This window comes from Montipora foliosa, chromosome 13 (genome assembly GCF_036669935.1).
Source record: "Montipora foliosa isolate CH-2021 chromosome 13, ASM3666993v2, whole genome shotgun sequence".
Taxonomy (NCBI): Eukaryota; Metazoa; Cnidaria; class Anthozoa; order Scleractinia; family Acroporidae; genus Montipora; species Montipora foliosa.
The window spans coordinates 30,125,667-30,138,166 of NC_090881.1; the positions used below are offsets into that span (position 1 = coordinate 30,125,667).

At 40.5% G+C, this 12,500-nt stretch overlaps 2 protein-coding genes across 3 annotated transcripts in view; both read right to left on the reverse strand.

The window, feature by feature from the left end:
- Positions 1–8,018, reverse strand: part of LOC137982029 (ectodysplasin-A-like) — an 8,741-nt gene extending 723 nt beyond the window's left edge. Inside the window, exons 1-7 of the mRNA XM_068829046.1 lie at positions 5,919–8,018; positions 4,759–4,903; positions 4,158–4,193; positions 2,726–2,797; positions 1,940–1,965; positions 1,599–1,650; positions 1–1,073 (exon numbers count right to left, since the gene is read on the reverse strand). The exon at positions 1–1,073 is cut by the window's left edge and continues 723 nt beyond it. Coding sequence (XP_068685147.1) covers positions 721–1,073; positions 1,599–1,650; positions 1,940–1,965; positions 2,726–2,797; positions 4,158–4,193; positions 4,759–4,903; positions 5,919–6,188 — 954 coding nt within the window. The 5' untranslated portion in view covers positions 6,189–8,018 and the 3' untranslated portion in view covers positions 1–720. The remainder of the gene's footprint in view (positions 1,074–1,598; positions 1,651–1,939; positions 1,966–2,725; positions 2,798–4,157; positions 4,194–4,758; positions 4,904–5,918) is intronic.
- A 2,132-nt stretch (positions 8,019–10,150) lies between these two features.
- The window catches only part of LOC137982032 (phospholipid scramblase 2-like), a 9,310-nt gene continuing 6,960 nt past the window's right edge, over positions 10,151–12,500 (reverse strand). The window contains exons 8-9 of one of the 2 annotated variants that reach the window (XM_068829053.1): positions 12,002–12,060; positions 10,151–10,663 (exon numbers count right to left, since the gene is read on the reverse strand). In XM_068829053.1, coding sequence (XP_068685154.1) covers positions 10,619–10,663; positions 12,002–12,060 — 104 coding nt within the window. In that variant the 3' untranslated portion in view covers positions 10,151–10,618. The remainder of the gene's footprint in view (positions 10,664–12,001; positions 12,061–12,500) is intronic. The other variant, XM_068829054.1, reaches the window with a different exon arrangement.

Consider the following 12,500-nt stretch of genomic DNA (forward strand, 5'->3'; position numbering starts at 1 on the left):
AGGTTACGTAAAGTTGGAAAACCGGAAGTCATTTGACGCACGACCGAGTTGCCAGAGGATTGTGTCCTTCGACCCTTTCACTCCCAAGATCTGAATATTAATTCTCCTTACTGGGTGCCATACATTTCTCTATATCAGTTATGTGAATTTGATGGTATATCTAGACAAAATAACCCAGGTGATAAATTTGTTTATTCTCGTCACCAGTCAAAATGAATTGAAGTTGTGAGGAGAAAATTTATATCAATCACTTTTTCGAGTGAAAGGGTTAAGGTATCTCTTTCGCAAAAATGATTCTTCCTGGAATTTTAGGCCGACATAAACACTTGAGTTGCCAAGGCCTCTGTCTGGTTATTTTACGAGCTCTATTTCATAGAAAGCCACATCTCTGGAACTGTGCTGGAAACAACATTAGAGCATCTGAGAGTATTTCTGTTTTTAAGGCTGTGGTTGAAATCGTCGAACTTTGGTTTCGATACTATACATTGTAATTTTCATGTGTTTAAATTCAAACGGTTTTGCATTCTTGTCAGTTTTGCTATGGGAATAGACCCATACCTCTCGCAACTCTACGTCTGTGGATCGAATAACAGCAACAGTTTTGCTATCCGGCTATTCTTATTTATCGGTGAAAATGTTAAAGTATGTTTTCTTAGGAGAGAAACTGACGTTAAATACTACTAAAATAATTAAGATAAGGGTAACTTGAATGTTCCACTATTATCCTGGATACAACATGAACAATCCAAAGTAGCTGAATTCTTTTATCATGTAGTACGTTTTGCTCATGTGCACTTCCACTTTCAGCTGATCGCCGGCATTTAGTTTGAACACACCACCTTGGTAATTTGTGAAATATCTTGCATCACAATGGTTAACACTGGATTGACTGCCAAGAATCTTGCGACCATTCAGCAAAGTGTAATGGCTCATGGAATAACTCGTACAATCCTCATAATACATCTGGCTGTATACATAGTAAGTTCCAGCACGGCCGATCATCAACGCACCTTGGTGTCTTCTGAATGTTATGTTTCCCCTCACGTGACCTGGATTCCAACGGTCAACAGATCCTGTGGAGGAATTTGAAGCCTTGAAAGAGCTTGCTTCAGTTTTCCTTTGGGCTTGGAGTGACACTTAGGAAACACTAGGGACAAGGTTGACACCGCCTTTGGCCGGCACAAAGAAATCCGAGCATATTTGTCCGTTCAAAATCTGACTAGATAGCCTGTGAACGAAGACGAATTTCCGGTCGTCAGCCGGAAATACGTCTGCGTTCGCAAGCTAATGACTAGACGGTGCAGGACATTTCTCGCCCACCCCACTCTTGGCAGAGATAAGCCCCAGGTGAAAAAAAACTAAAGTGAATCTGATTTCCTTATCGCGCCTCGTAAAAACGTGTGCACGAAATCATGAAGTGTCAACAGGACATGGGTTCTTGGCTCCAGTTGTTCAAACGATGGATAGCGCTATCCACTGATCGGATAAATCACAATCCAGAGGATAAAGTCATAGCAAAACCAACTGCGCTATCCAATGGATAGCGTTATCCATCTTTTGAACAACTGAGGGCCGGTGCCTCAACTATGGAATCTTACCAGCGTGTTCTACTCTTTTGCCGTCTCCCACCAGGTGAGCACTTTCTTGTCCCTGACAAAAGATTTGAAATAAGGAATCTCACAAACCAAAACAAAACAAAACAAAACAAAACTCGGACTTCAAGCGGGTCCCTTGTTTTCTACAAAAAGAACGAAAACATTGATCTCATTTTGCCACAGCAATTTGTCCGAGGGTTAACGTTAACTTGGACAAAACCTGAGAAGACTCGTGTGTTGGAAGGCAAAAATTATGTACTGACTGAAAAGTCACCCGATGCTTTTTCTGAAAATGTCTCAAAATTCTTTCTTATAGGCATAGTCGGCTAAATTTAAGTGCTCACCAAACTTCCTGGTGGTCCTTGTTCACCTAAACAAAAACAACTGATCAGTAGAGATCACATGTTACTGAGGCGATGAAAAGCCTTGTTTCCTTGGCCATTTAAAGCGAAGTATGACTGTAAGCCGTGGCTTGTCATATTTCTGCTTGATAACGAAATACGCCATACGATCTTCGAAGAAGACAAGCTCTACGTATTTTAATGATATCCTTAAAAAAAAGTCCCGTGTTTCCCTTTTCGGTACACCAGGGCAGTTTTGGAGTAGGCAGTGTGGCCCAGTGGTTAGGGCGCTTGCCTTGAGATCCGGAGATTCCGGGTTCAAGACCCGTTCTGACCACTCAATGAATTTGTTCCTGGTAGTCCCTGGTTCAACTTCCCAGCTGCACTTGTAGATAGCCAACTGGTTTGCCTCCGGCCAGTTGGGATTCTTAACAGTTGTTGTTGTTGTGTTCTGTTGTTTCGTTGATTGTTTCATTGGCCCTGAAAAGCCCCTATGGGGAGCGGTCAATTAAGTATGTATTGTATGTATAGTGTCACAAGATCTTTTAAAGTTACTCTTAATCGAACGTGCGCTCTGGTTTCTTTGTTGTTGTTATTGTTGACGCTGTTGTCTGTTTGATGATGATGACGAGGATAGTGGTGTTAGTGGTGATGATAATGATGATGATGATGTAATTCGTTAGATAATGTAATTTGCCTTCAAATCAACTATTTCTTTATGGCCGTGAAGAATTTTTCTGTATGAAGCAAATTTCGCCGGAACCCTTGTCCCTTTTTCCTCTCCCTTACCTTGTTGACCAGGATCTCCTTTTATTCCCCGTTCACCGGGTTCCCCCTGAGGGCCGATGATCCCTGGTTCACCTGAACAGAAAGAAATTGAACAAGAAATTGTTTTTGCATTGAAGAAACTCCGTCTATGCTTCGTGTTTGTTTGAAGCACTACTCTTTAAAAGACTGACAATTCAAAAGCGGTAAGTCAACTAAAATCGGTCGAGCTGTGCTTTTCTGTAGTACGGTCGATTATTCAGTAAAGAGAGCATTTATGACAACCAAGACTAAATACGAAACTAGGTATTTTGTGGATAAAAAACGATTTTGGTGTTGTTTATCAAAAGTTACAATACTATCCGCGGTTTGTCTCACAATGTGCTTACTTTGTGTATAGAGGTCTCAGCTCATCTTTGTGTTCGCGTTCATCAGGCCATATACCGTCGCTTTCATCTAACCGTGGACACGTGACGGGAAAACATGCTCTAATTGGCTGTAAACGTGACAAGTAGTTTTGTCTTCAATCATTCGAAGTTGGAGATATGTTCATGCAAGTTTTCCAAGAATGGCGGCACGACCGGATATCGAAGACTTTTTTCTAAAAAAATTGACCCTCATCTGATAAAGTATGCTTCAAATATTGTCGAACTATTTTAACGGCCGCCAACTCAAACTTCAAAGAACATGTTTTCCCGTCATTTGTCTACGCTTGGATGAAAACGCCGCAATGTGTATCACGAGGTCGGTTGTAATTGGTCAGACCTTGAAAAGTTGCTTCTTTACGCGGTCTGTTTAAACCCACTGACGAGTAAAATCGTCTGGCGTCAGTCAGAGTAAAATCTCTTGAGTCTCACTCCCAGGAGTCAATGGGTTAAAAATACTTCAACGTTTAAAAAATTCGAGATAATAGAGAAATTTCATATCGCCTCCAGCTGAAACGGCAAACGAAAGGTTGATGCATGTCATGAAAGCATGAAAAATCTTTTTTATTCTAACTTTTTTCTCACTTTTGGACGTCATCTGTAAAAAACAAGAAAAAAAAAACCCAACAAGCAACCTTCCTTGATTATTGGCAAAAACAGGAGCCCATTATCCGGAGCTTCTATCTGTATTGTACGGTAACGCTCCCGTAACTTTCAATTTTTAGAACTACTATATCTTGACGTATGTGACGTGTATGTGACTGAGAGCATGCGTGAAGTGGTTCACATAGGTCACACACGTATGTGACGTAAGAAATGACCGACCATAGGTCTCTTAAGATTGGCCCCCTGCAAGGTGCTTCTAAAAATAGAAAGATACCGGAAAGGGCTAACTCAGAGGGTTAATAAGGAAGATGGAGGCTCCGTATAATGGACGCCAGCCAAATACCTGCACCACCAGGCAACAGCTCTTTAAAAAAAATTGCGCTTTAAAATCAAATTATATGTAACGGACCAAGATGATTTACAACCTTTTTGTCCTTTTCTGTTTTTTTTCCTCTTAGGACCTGCAAACCAAGACAATTAACAGAGTCAATAATCCTCCCACATTAGTAATACGAATTTGGTTTAAACTTCTCTTCTAGTCAAAATGAAAATGATATTGCATTTATCTACGGTACTCATATTTAACTGCGTTCCCGTAATAGAATAATAGATATTTCGCTATTGTTACCTCGGGAAAACTGGGACGAGATTTTTTTCCTCGCTAACCGCATAGTAAATGGTGGTGTATTTATAGGCCACTTTTATAAATGGCGACCACTTTTACATTCTTTTGTCTTCATGTTAATTAGAGCTTTGAAACTAAAATTATTTTGAAATTTGCTCGTCGTTGCGAGGCTAGAAAGACTTTAATATTAGCATTAAAACAAACGAATATTTTATTCGGCATATGAAAGCAAATACCAACAAACACATTCCGTTGGCAGTGAAACGAATTAGTTCGGTATCAAACAGCGACACAGAGTGGACAAGGGTTCAAAGATAATGGCGGCTTGTGATAATCATTTAATACATTTGCAGTATCTTGGAGCATAAACAGAACGTTGAACAAATCGGTAGAAAACCTACCCGGCGGTCCAGGTGGACCTTGAGGTCCCGGGGGACCAGTTGCCCCGGGTGGCCCACTCTTGGCACACACGATGGTGGTGCAGGCGTTTCTAGATCGTCTCAGCCTTCCTATGAATGTGTTCTTCGTTGCAGTTACTTCGGATTTCTGCACAGGAAAGGCAAACTTGACAATGAAACGTTAATTGTTAATGTTGATGAATAATGGCATTTTGAACTTCGGCAACCAAGCTCCGCCTTGAATGGAAGCGATCATCACAGGCAGATATAGGATAAATAATGACCGGTTTTCAAAACAACGAAAACGGTCCTCGGGGTCCGAGGGCATACTCCGCCGGGAATATTTTGGATTTTAACCCTCCAAAGTCCCCTTTCCCGTGTTTCTGACCAATTTCCGTAAAATGATGGAAACCGGTATGGATCCACCCCTGATCATTGCTGAAAGACAGCTAACAGACTTTTAACTTCCTGTCTTATTAGTTCACTAAACCACATCTTTCCCTTTCAGGTTTTCAAAGGATCCGTTTCAAGGGGTGACCCGGCGACACATCATTGGATTATGGTGTTTACCAACTGGATACCGCAATAATTGTCGGGACAAAATGGCGGATTAACACTTAAAGGGACAGTAAAACGAAAGATGAATTTGCGAACGAGCGCATGTGGTGCGTCATCCGAGACATGTTCTGAGAGGGTCTCTACCTATCGCACGCTGTTAAAGTGTTTGGTATCTTAACATGTGGTGAAATAGAAAGAGAAAGGTGCTATGAGAGGTTGTCAAACGATTCACTTCCTAAGCCTGAAACATCACAAAAACTTGGATGACATTACGTTATGCATTTAGAGTGGGGGTTGCTGCCTCAAACAGACGAGATTTATCATAACAGAGGAGATATTGGTTGGCTGGTAGTTAATTCCCAACAAGGAAGCAAGATCGAATAGCGAGCTACAGCTGTGACAATTATTCACAGACAAATGAAAGATAACCGGGATAAAACCAAATAAATGAGGAATAACAGATTTTATGGCCTGAGTGATACGAAACAAATGCAAAAATTATCGCACACTGAGTGAAGTTTCATTTTTATGCTAATTGCTGAACATAAACGCACCAAAAAAAAAAAAATCTGTTTGCGTAGGTAGTACATACTGCATACACCAACCTGTTGATCTTGATAAAGTTTAGATTCTTTGTTTTCATGTTGTTTGTGGTTACCCGCGGGCATAACAGAAGTCCCGGCAGCTGTTGTGACTCTGCTTCCCGACAAAGAATCGACTCGGCTACCTAAATCTTGAACGTGTTGTTTTAGGAGGCTGTAATCTCGCATCAAATACACTAGGAACACGCTCAGTGACACGCAATACACCAGTAACAACACAATTGCCAGAGCGACAAGGAAACGTAAAGGGCATTGCCTCTCGTTTGCAACCATTTTGAGTGACTTTGTTGAGTTAAACACAAAACAGCCGTGGAGCCATTCACGCGCATAAGCGCTGTCCGTTGTGATGGTTTCCTCCGCTTTGAATGGCTTCTGGGAAGTCAGGTCATGATTCAGGAGTCTGTTTTGTCGTTATTTGAATAATCACCACATCAGTTGGGAAACTATAAGGAGTTCACGATGTCACACAGTGGTTCAATGGTCCGGAACAAGTTGGAACATTTGACATATATGTATGAGGAATGGACTTGTATTTCTTTGGATAACGGAGTGGAAGAAATGTAACGATTGCGAATAGAGGTTTCCCATGAAGCCATTGGGGTGACCTATAAGCAAAGAGGCGGTACCACTCAACGACCTTCAAGAATCTTGATCTGAAAAGTGACGAAAACTTCAACCGTATTCCATATGAAAATAACTTTTGCTTTGAAATATTTACCATGACTCATGAGCTCCTGACCAGTGAGAGGCCTAAATAGGAAACTTTTTTTTTTTTGTAAATAATTTTATTTTTTAAATACGTACAGTTACCCCATAAAACATTGCAAACTACAGTAAGCAATACAATAAGTATTGCAATACGAACGTGACATGAATTACAGCACTACCAAGCACTAATTGCATTAAAATTACATGTTTTCTAACATAACAAAAAAACAAGAGAAAATAATAAATAAATAAAATACGACTTCTAGCACCATTTTTTCCTTTGGGGTTACATTTATAACTATGATAGGAAACTGTTGAAGGTAGAGAGTTCTAGCGCTCGGGCAAAACATACAGAAACTGATCTAAAAGCTGGTAAATAACCGTAAAAGTAGTAGATCACCCCAAGTGGTAGTCACTGACAAGGACTTCGCAGATGATATCATCGGCGCCCTTTTTATCAGAAGAGCTGGAAAACGCATAAGAACATCTCACGGAATGGAAAGAGAGAAGGTGGGACAACATGACTGACTGAAGTACCTTGGCTGATGCATCAATGCCTCGAGGACTTCACAAGAAAAGCACCCGCGTGGAGGATCTATCATGAACTGAGTAAGATTTGGAAATCAATCTTGCCGAAAAAGATTGAGATCAGACTAATCCTGGCCACAGTTGAGTCTGTTCTCCTGCCGGTGTGGCTTTAAAATTCGGTACCATCGGAACGACACGGCACTGACATGCACTATAATCCTGAGCCAGGATGGATCTCGATTTGTCTCGGAGACAACTCTTACGATGACGAACTCTAACGTGAGCCACCACGTGTGTCTGAGAAAGTAAGGCAACCAAGGCACAGAGCTGCCAGACATTGCCTGACACAAGAGGAGATTTCATCTCGACTTGTTCCATGGCAGCCCAAATTTGGGAAAGTTGCAAGAGGCGAAAAGTTTATGCAACGAAAACGCCAATCCAAAACAGAACAGATGTTTTACAAGTCTTATAATTATTTCATCTTGTGAACGTTGTACAGTAAAGAACGCTCTCAAAACAGGATTAATACGAGAACATAGAAAAAGAACGATTCGCTGGACTAAAATGAGTACTGTTGCTTCCAGCACGACTATATTTTTCCTCTAGATCTTGTAACCAATAGGTGGCTTCATACTAGCGGAGTAAGTATATCTTAAGTATGCCCAGGGCTCAAGTATACTTGAGATCGTCTATGTTTTTTAAAGTGTTTGATAGACGTCCGTTTCCGGAATGTGTTGTAAGCTCGTAAGGATGGTTCGAACTAGACTTGAGAGTGTACTTGGGCTTCTTTGAAGGCAATGCGTTACCATGGCCTCAAGGTAGGCTACTTGAGCTGAAATTAAAGCTGTTCACATCTGAAAGTAGGCCTCAAGTGCACTGAACGTATCCTTACTCCACTAGTATGAACCCGCCTAATAATTTTCTCGTTTCGTGGTATTTCCGTCGTAGACGTAGTTGCCTAAACGGATCATCGTCGGGTGCCTGGAGAAGTCAATGAAAAAATGTCAAAACTAGAAGAGTTTTGTCCCTGGAGCCCCATTGAGACGTCGGCACAATGACATGAGATGAGATTATTACCTTCGAAGGATATCAAGAACTTTGGGATAGACGAGCCTTTGCTCGTGCATCCTCGTGATTTATGAGCTCTCGTGATGTTCTGAAAGTTCTCAAATGACACAAGCCGCAACTTTCAAAACATCACTCGTGCACGGAAAACATGAAATGCACTCGCGTTCACACGATTTCCTAAACTTATTTCACAGCATTGCTCTTACCAAAGTGCATGGTGACATTAATGGTTGGGGGGGGGGGGGGGGGGCAGTCGCGCTTTGGCTGCACATGAGAAAGATTTCTTTGCCTTGTGGAAGATTCGAACTCGGTATCTCCTCATTCAGAGACAATCGCGCGCGATGACAACTAAATTACGGACGCCCTACGCGGCAGAATAAGGGGGAAATATGTATTGAAGGATTGTGTGCGTGACCGGAAACGAGATTTTGTTTTCGTTGCACGCAATGCTAATTACGCAATTTTCTAATTCTCCCGGTATTGTTAGGAAGTATTTTTAAATACCATCGTAGAAAGTTGTAACGCATCTGTTTACTGGTTTTGATTGGAGTCAACGCCGTTAACAACAGTTTTAAATGTGAACAATTCTACGATCAGGGTTAGTACCCAACAAGCTATTTTTTCAAAATTCATCAAAATATATCATGGCCATATAAAATAAACCAAAAATTAGGCTTTTGGGGGCAATTTCTCTATCTGCTGGGAAATTTTTATCTGTTCCGCACTCCCAGCAAAACAGACCAAATCTTCCGTTTGCCAGCAGGGCCGGGCGGACGTTTCCCAGCCAGCAAGAATAAAAACCCCACTTAAAGGGGTGCTAAACACACCCGCCTGGTATGTTAGCTACGCCATGCTGATGAGGCCCAGAAGGCCGAAACAGCTGTCCATGGCTGCTAATTGACCGGGTGAAATGGTTGTGCGCATGCGTGATGTGTTGGCCACACCGGGTTGGTGTTAGCGTGTGTCACCTTGCTTTTATTATTGTTCAATTTAATACATCGTTGCGCTCAGTTGGGAGGAAGGGAGGGGGGGGGGGGGACATTGAAAACAACTTGCCAGCACAACAATAATCTTTTTCCCAGCAACTACATAATACTTTTTCTCCAGCCTGCACATAAAATACACCCCTTGCGGAACACCTCCGTTGGGTGCCCCAGTACCATCGCACTTAAAGTGCTACGATAAAAGAAATTTCTTCAGATTTTGAAGGCCTCGAAAATTAAAATTGCTTTGTTTTCAATGCGAAAGGCGTTACGGCTCTAAAACCTTGTGAAAAGACCGGGGGGGGGGGGGGAGAGGAGACTCCCATATAAAAAGGGGAGGGGTGCGCGTCGGAAATTTTAAATTATATCTCTAAAGGAGAACAATCTGGCCCGGGCTTTTTATGACCCCTGAAAGAGACCATATTTAAACACAGATAAATAAAAAGTACAGTGACTTTTAATGATGGCAAAGACATAATCATCTGCGTGAAGAAATATAAAAGTGTAAATAAACACTTTTATATTTCTTCGCATGCAACTCTAAAGGAGGCCTTCACGGCTACATAATATGATTGCGTTTTGGACAGAACACCCTAAGTGAGACCAAAATCCAAAATTTACACCCCTAAGCGAGACGACAAGCATCCCCCTCCTTTTTATATGGGAGACCCCACCCCTCCCCCCTCCCCCTCCGGGTGAAAAGACTTCAATCTAGATTATCATCAAGGTAGTGCAGGTAAACATTTCGCGATTTTCATTTTAGGATTTATTGACGTCACGTGAAAACGATCTATTGGCTCATTTCTTCCCTGATAGCTACAGATCTCAAGTAAGTTCTCAAAAGGAAAAGAAAGAACTGAAGTAACGAGAGTGATGCCCAAAAAACTGTCCCCTTTCTCTGGTTCTGAGCTCCCAGCAAAGCAATGAATACATACGAAGGTGGAAATCTCTCAGTATTAATTTTCTTTTTTAATTAAAGAAGTAAAGAATTTGCTCTTAAAATCCCGAAAACTACACAGCTCCTGTACTCCTGAAAGTCGATTCAGTTAATGTGAACGGACAAAAAAAATTGTGCATGATGCAAAATACTCGGCTACTGAAGTAAATTAAAAATATTTACCCTAACTTTACACAAGAAACAGTATTTGCGAGAAATTTTCGAACTTCCTATACCCTGGATGCCAGAGGTTTTTTCTCTCTTTGAGCGAGTCGCGAAGCGCTTATTCCGTCGCTCTGAGAGAGAAAAACCTCTGGCAGCCAGGGTAAACTTCCTAATACCACTGTTGCAAATAATTTTTACCTTTTTTGAAAGTACATGCAAGTTTATGTTATGCTTGATTATGTCTTCTGTAATAAGCGAAGGCAACATGTGATTCGTGAAGATTAATCGCATGATTTTATATATTGCTTATATCTTTAGTTATCATCATGATTTGCTGTTTCCTCGAAGTACATGAAGTCCTGAAAGAGACAGTCAAAATAAGTATACAAAACAGTGGAGATATAAAATATACTTGAAGGTCACTAGAAGTTGACCAGAAGCAGGAAGAAAATAAAGACAAACATAATTTGAAACACTCAAAAAGTTGCCGTGCAGGAACTTGCTTGTTTGTCTTATTTAGCATTAGCTTTGCATGCAAGCAATATAAATTAGAATTAGTCAAAATTCCTCACGCCGCCCTCACCATAAAGGTGGCGGATTAAGCCAACACGAATCAGCTTCATAACTTAAAAAGTTCTTGCTGCTTTACACTTCATTCAGTTTAGATAGTGATGTGTCTTTGTTGCGTGTTTTCTGACTCTAGTAGCGTAGTTTCTTTCACATGAATTGGCAACCTTGATGTTTAGTGCTCTTGTTATTTTCGTTTATTTAATTCAATTCCGTCCAAATTCTGTTTTGGCATTTTCAATAAAGTTGTTGTTGTTGTTGTTGATCCTTTGGAAATGTGCCTTGTTGTTATTGTCATTGACATCATTATCATCATCCTTTTTAAGTATTATTTAGGGTTAGGGTTAGGTTACGGTTTAGGGTTAGGGTTAGGGTTAGGGTTAGGGTTATTATTTAGACTGCAAAACAGTCGTTTTCTTCCATTTTCGGAAGGCGCGAAGCGCCGTAAGCGTGATCCTCGCATGTGAAGCGCGCGAGTCTCACACGCCCTACGGGCGTCTCCCTCGCCGTTTCCACACTCGCTTCAGACCTTTCGTTTGAATATTTACCCCGTCGCTTGCGTTCGCAAAAAATACATTTGTTTTGCAGTCTAATTATCATTGTACCTTACCACTAATACCACAATGGATTTCAGAAACTGAATTTGGTTGCACATTATTGATTGCAATACGTACTTTGCGTACACAAATAAGGAGTGCTAATATCCTGACCCCACCTCCGAGGATGGGTCTGAAAACAGACTACGACTCTAAGGAAAGAAAATGACTTCATGGATCATTCAAAACCTCCTTAAAATTTCATGAGCCTAACAGCCTATCAAAACACCAATAAAACGTCACGTGTATTAGCTTTACATCCTGATAAAAAACTCCTTGTTAGTATTCTTTACATTGTACTTAAAGAATACTAATAAGGCATAGCGTGTTTTACTTGTATGCTAATATTCTCCTCTCACAATTTGAACCATAGTTCTGAGTCCAGAAGGACATGCTTTTTGTGGAATGTTTTTAAAGCAGTTCAAAAAACTCGCAGCACATGTTTTATCGGGTCTAAAAACACATGGCGTTTTAAACCCTGATAAAACACTGCTGCTTGTTTTTTAATCATTACATAATAACATTATTACTCACAATCAGGAAGCAGGCTCCCAATATAACACCTTTAATCTTGACATCAAGGTCCATAGGGACTGCATAATTATGTTAAAAAGACAAAGGTAGATAACGACAAATAATAGTAATAATAATAATAATACATTTGAGAGAATTTTGAAGATTTTAATGATTGTACAACTACCATTTTAGATTTTAGAGATCCTATATGCTTTATTAATTTTTTTTGATATGATTTAAATTTTAAGTTTATATCTTTATATTAAGTTTTCACTATAGTCAGCGGGCTATACTCACGCGCCCCGTCATACTATTTTAATTGTATATAGCATACAAAAGTTGTAACTGCTGGATAATAATAACAATAAGAAGAAGAATAAGAATAAATGAACTGATTGGGACGCAGTACAGAAATCAAAGCAAATAAGCTTTTATCAAATCGTGGAGAAGGAAAAACAGGAGTACTGTACCTGGGGGAAATCCTTTTGGAACAGAGTAGAGCGACCAAGTCTCTCCC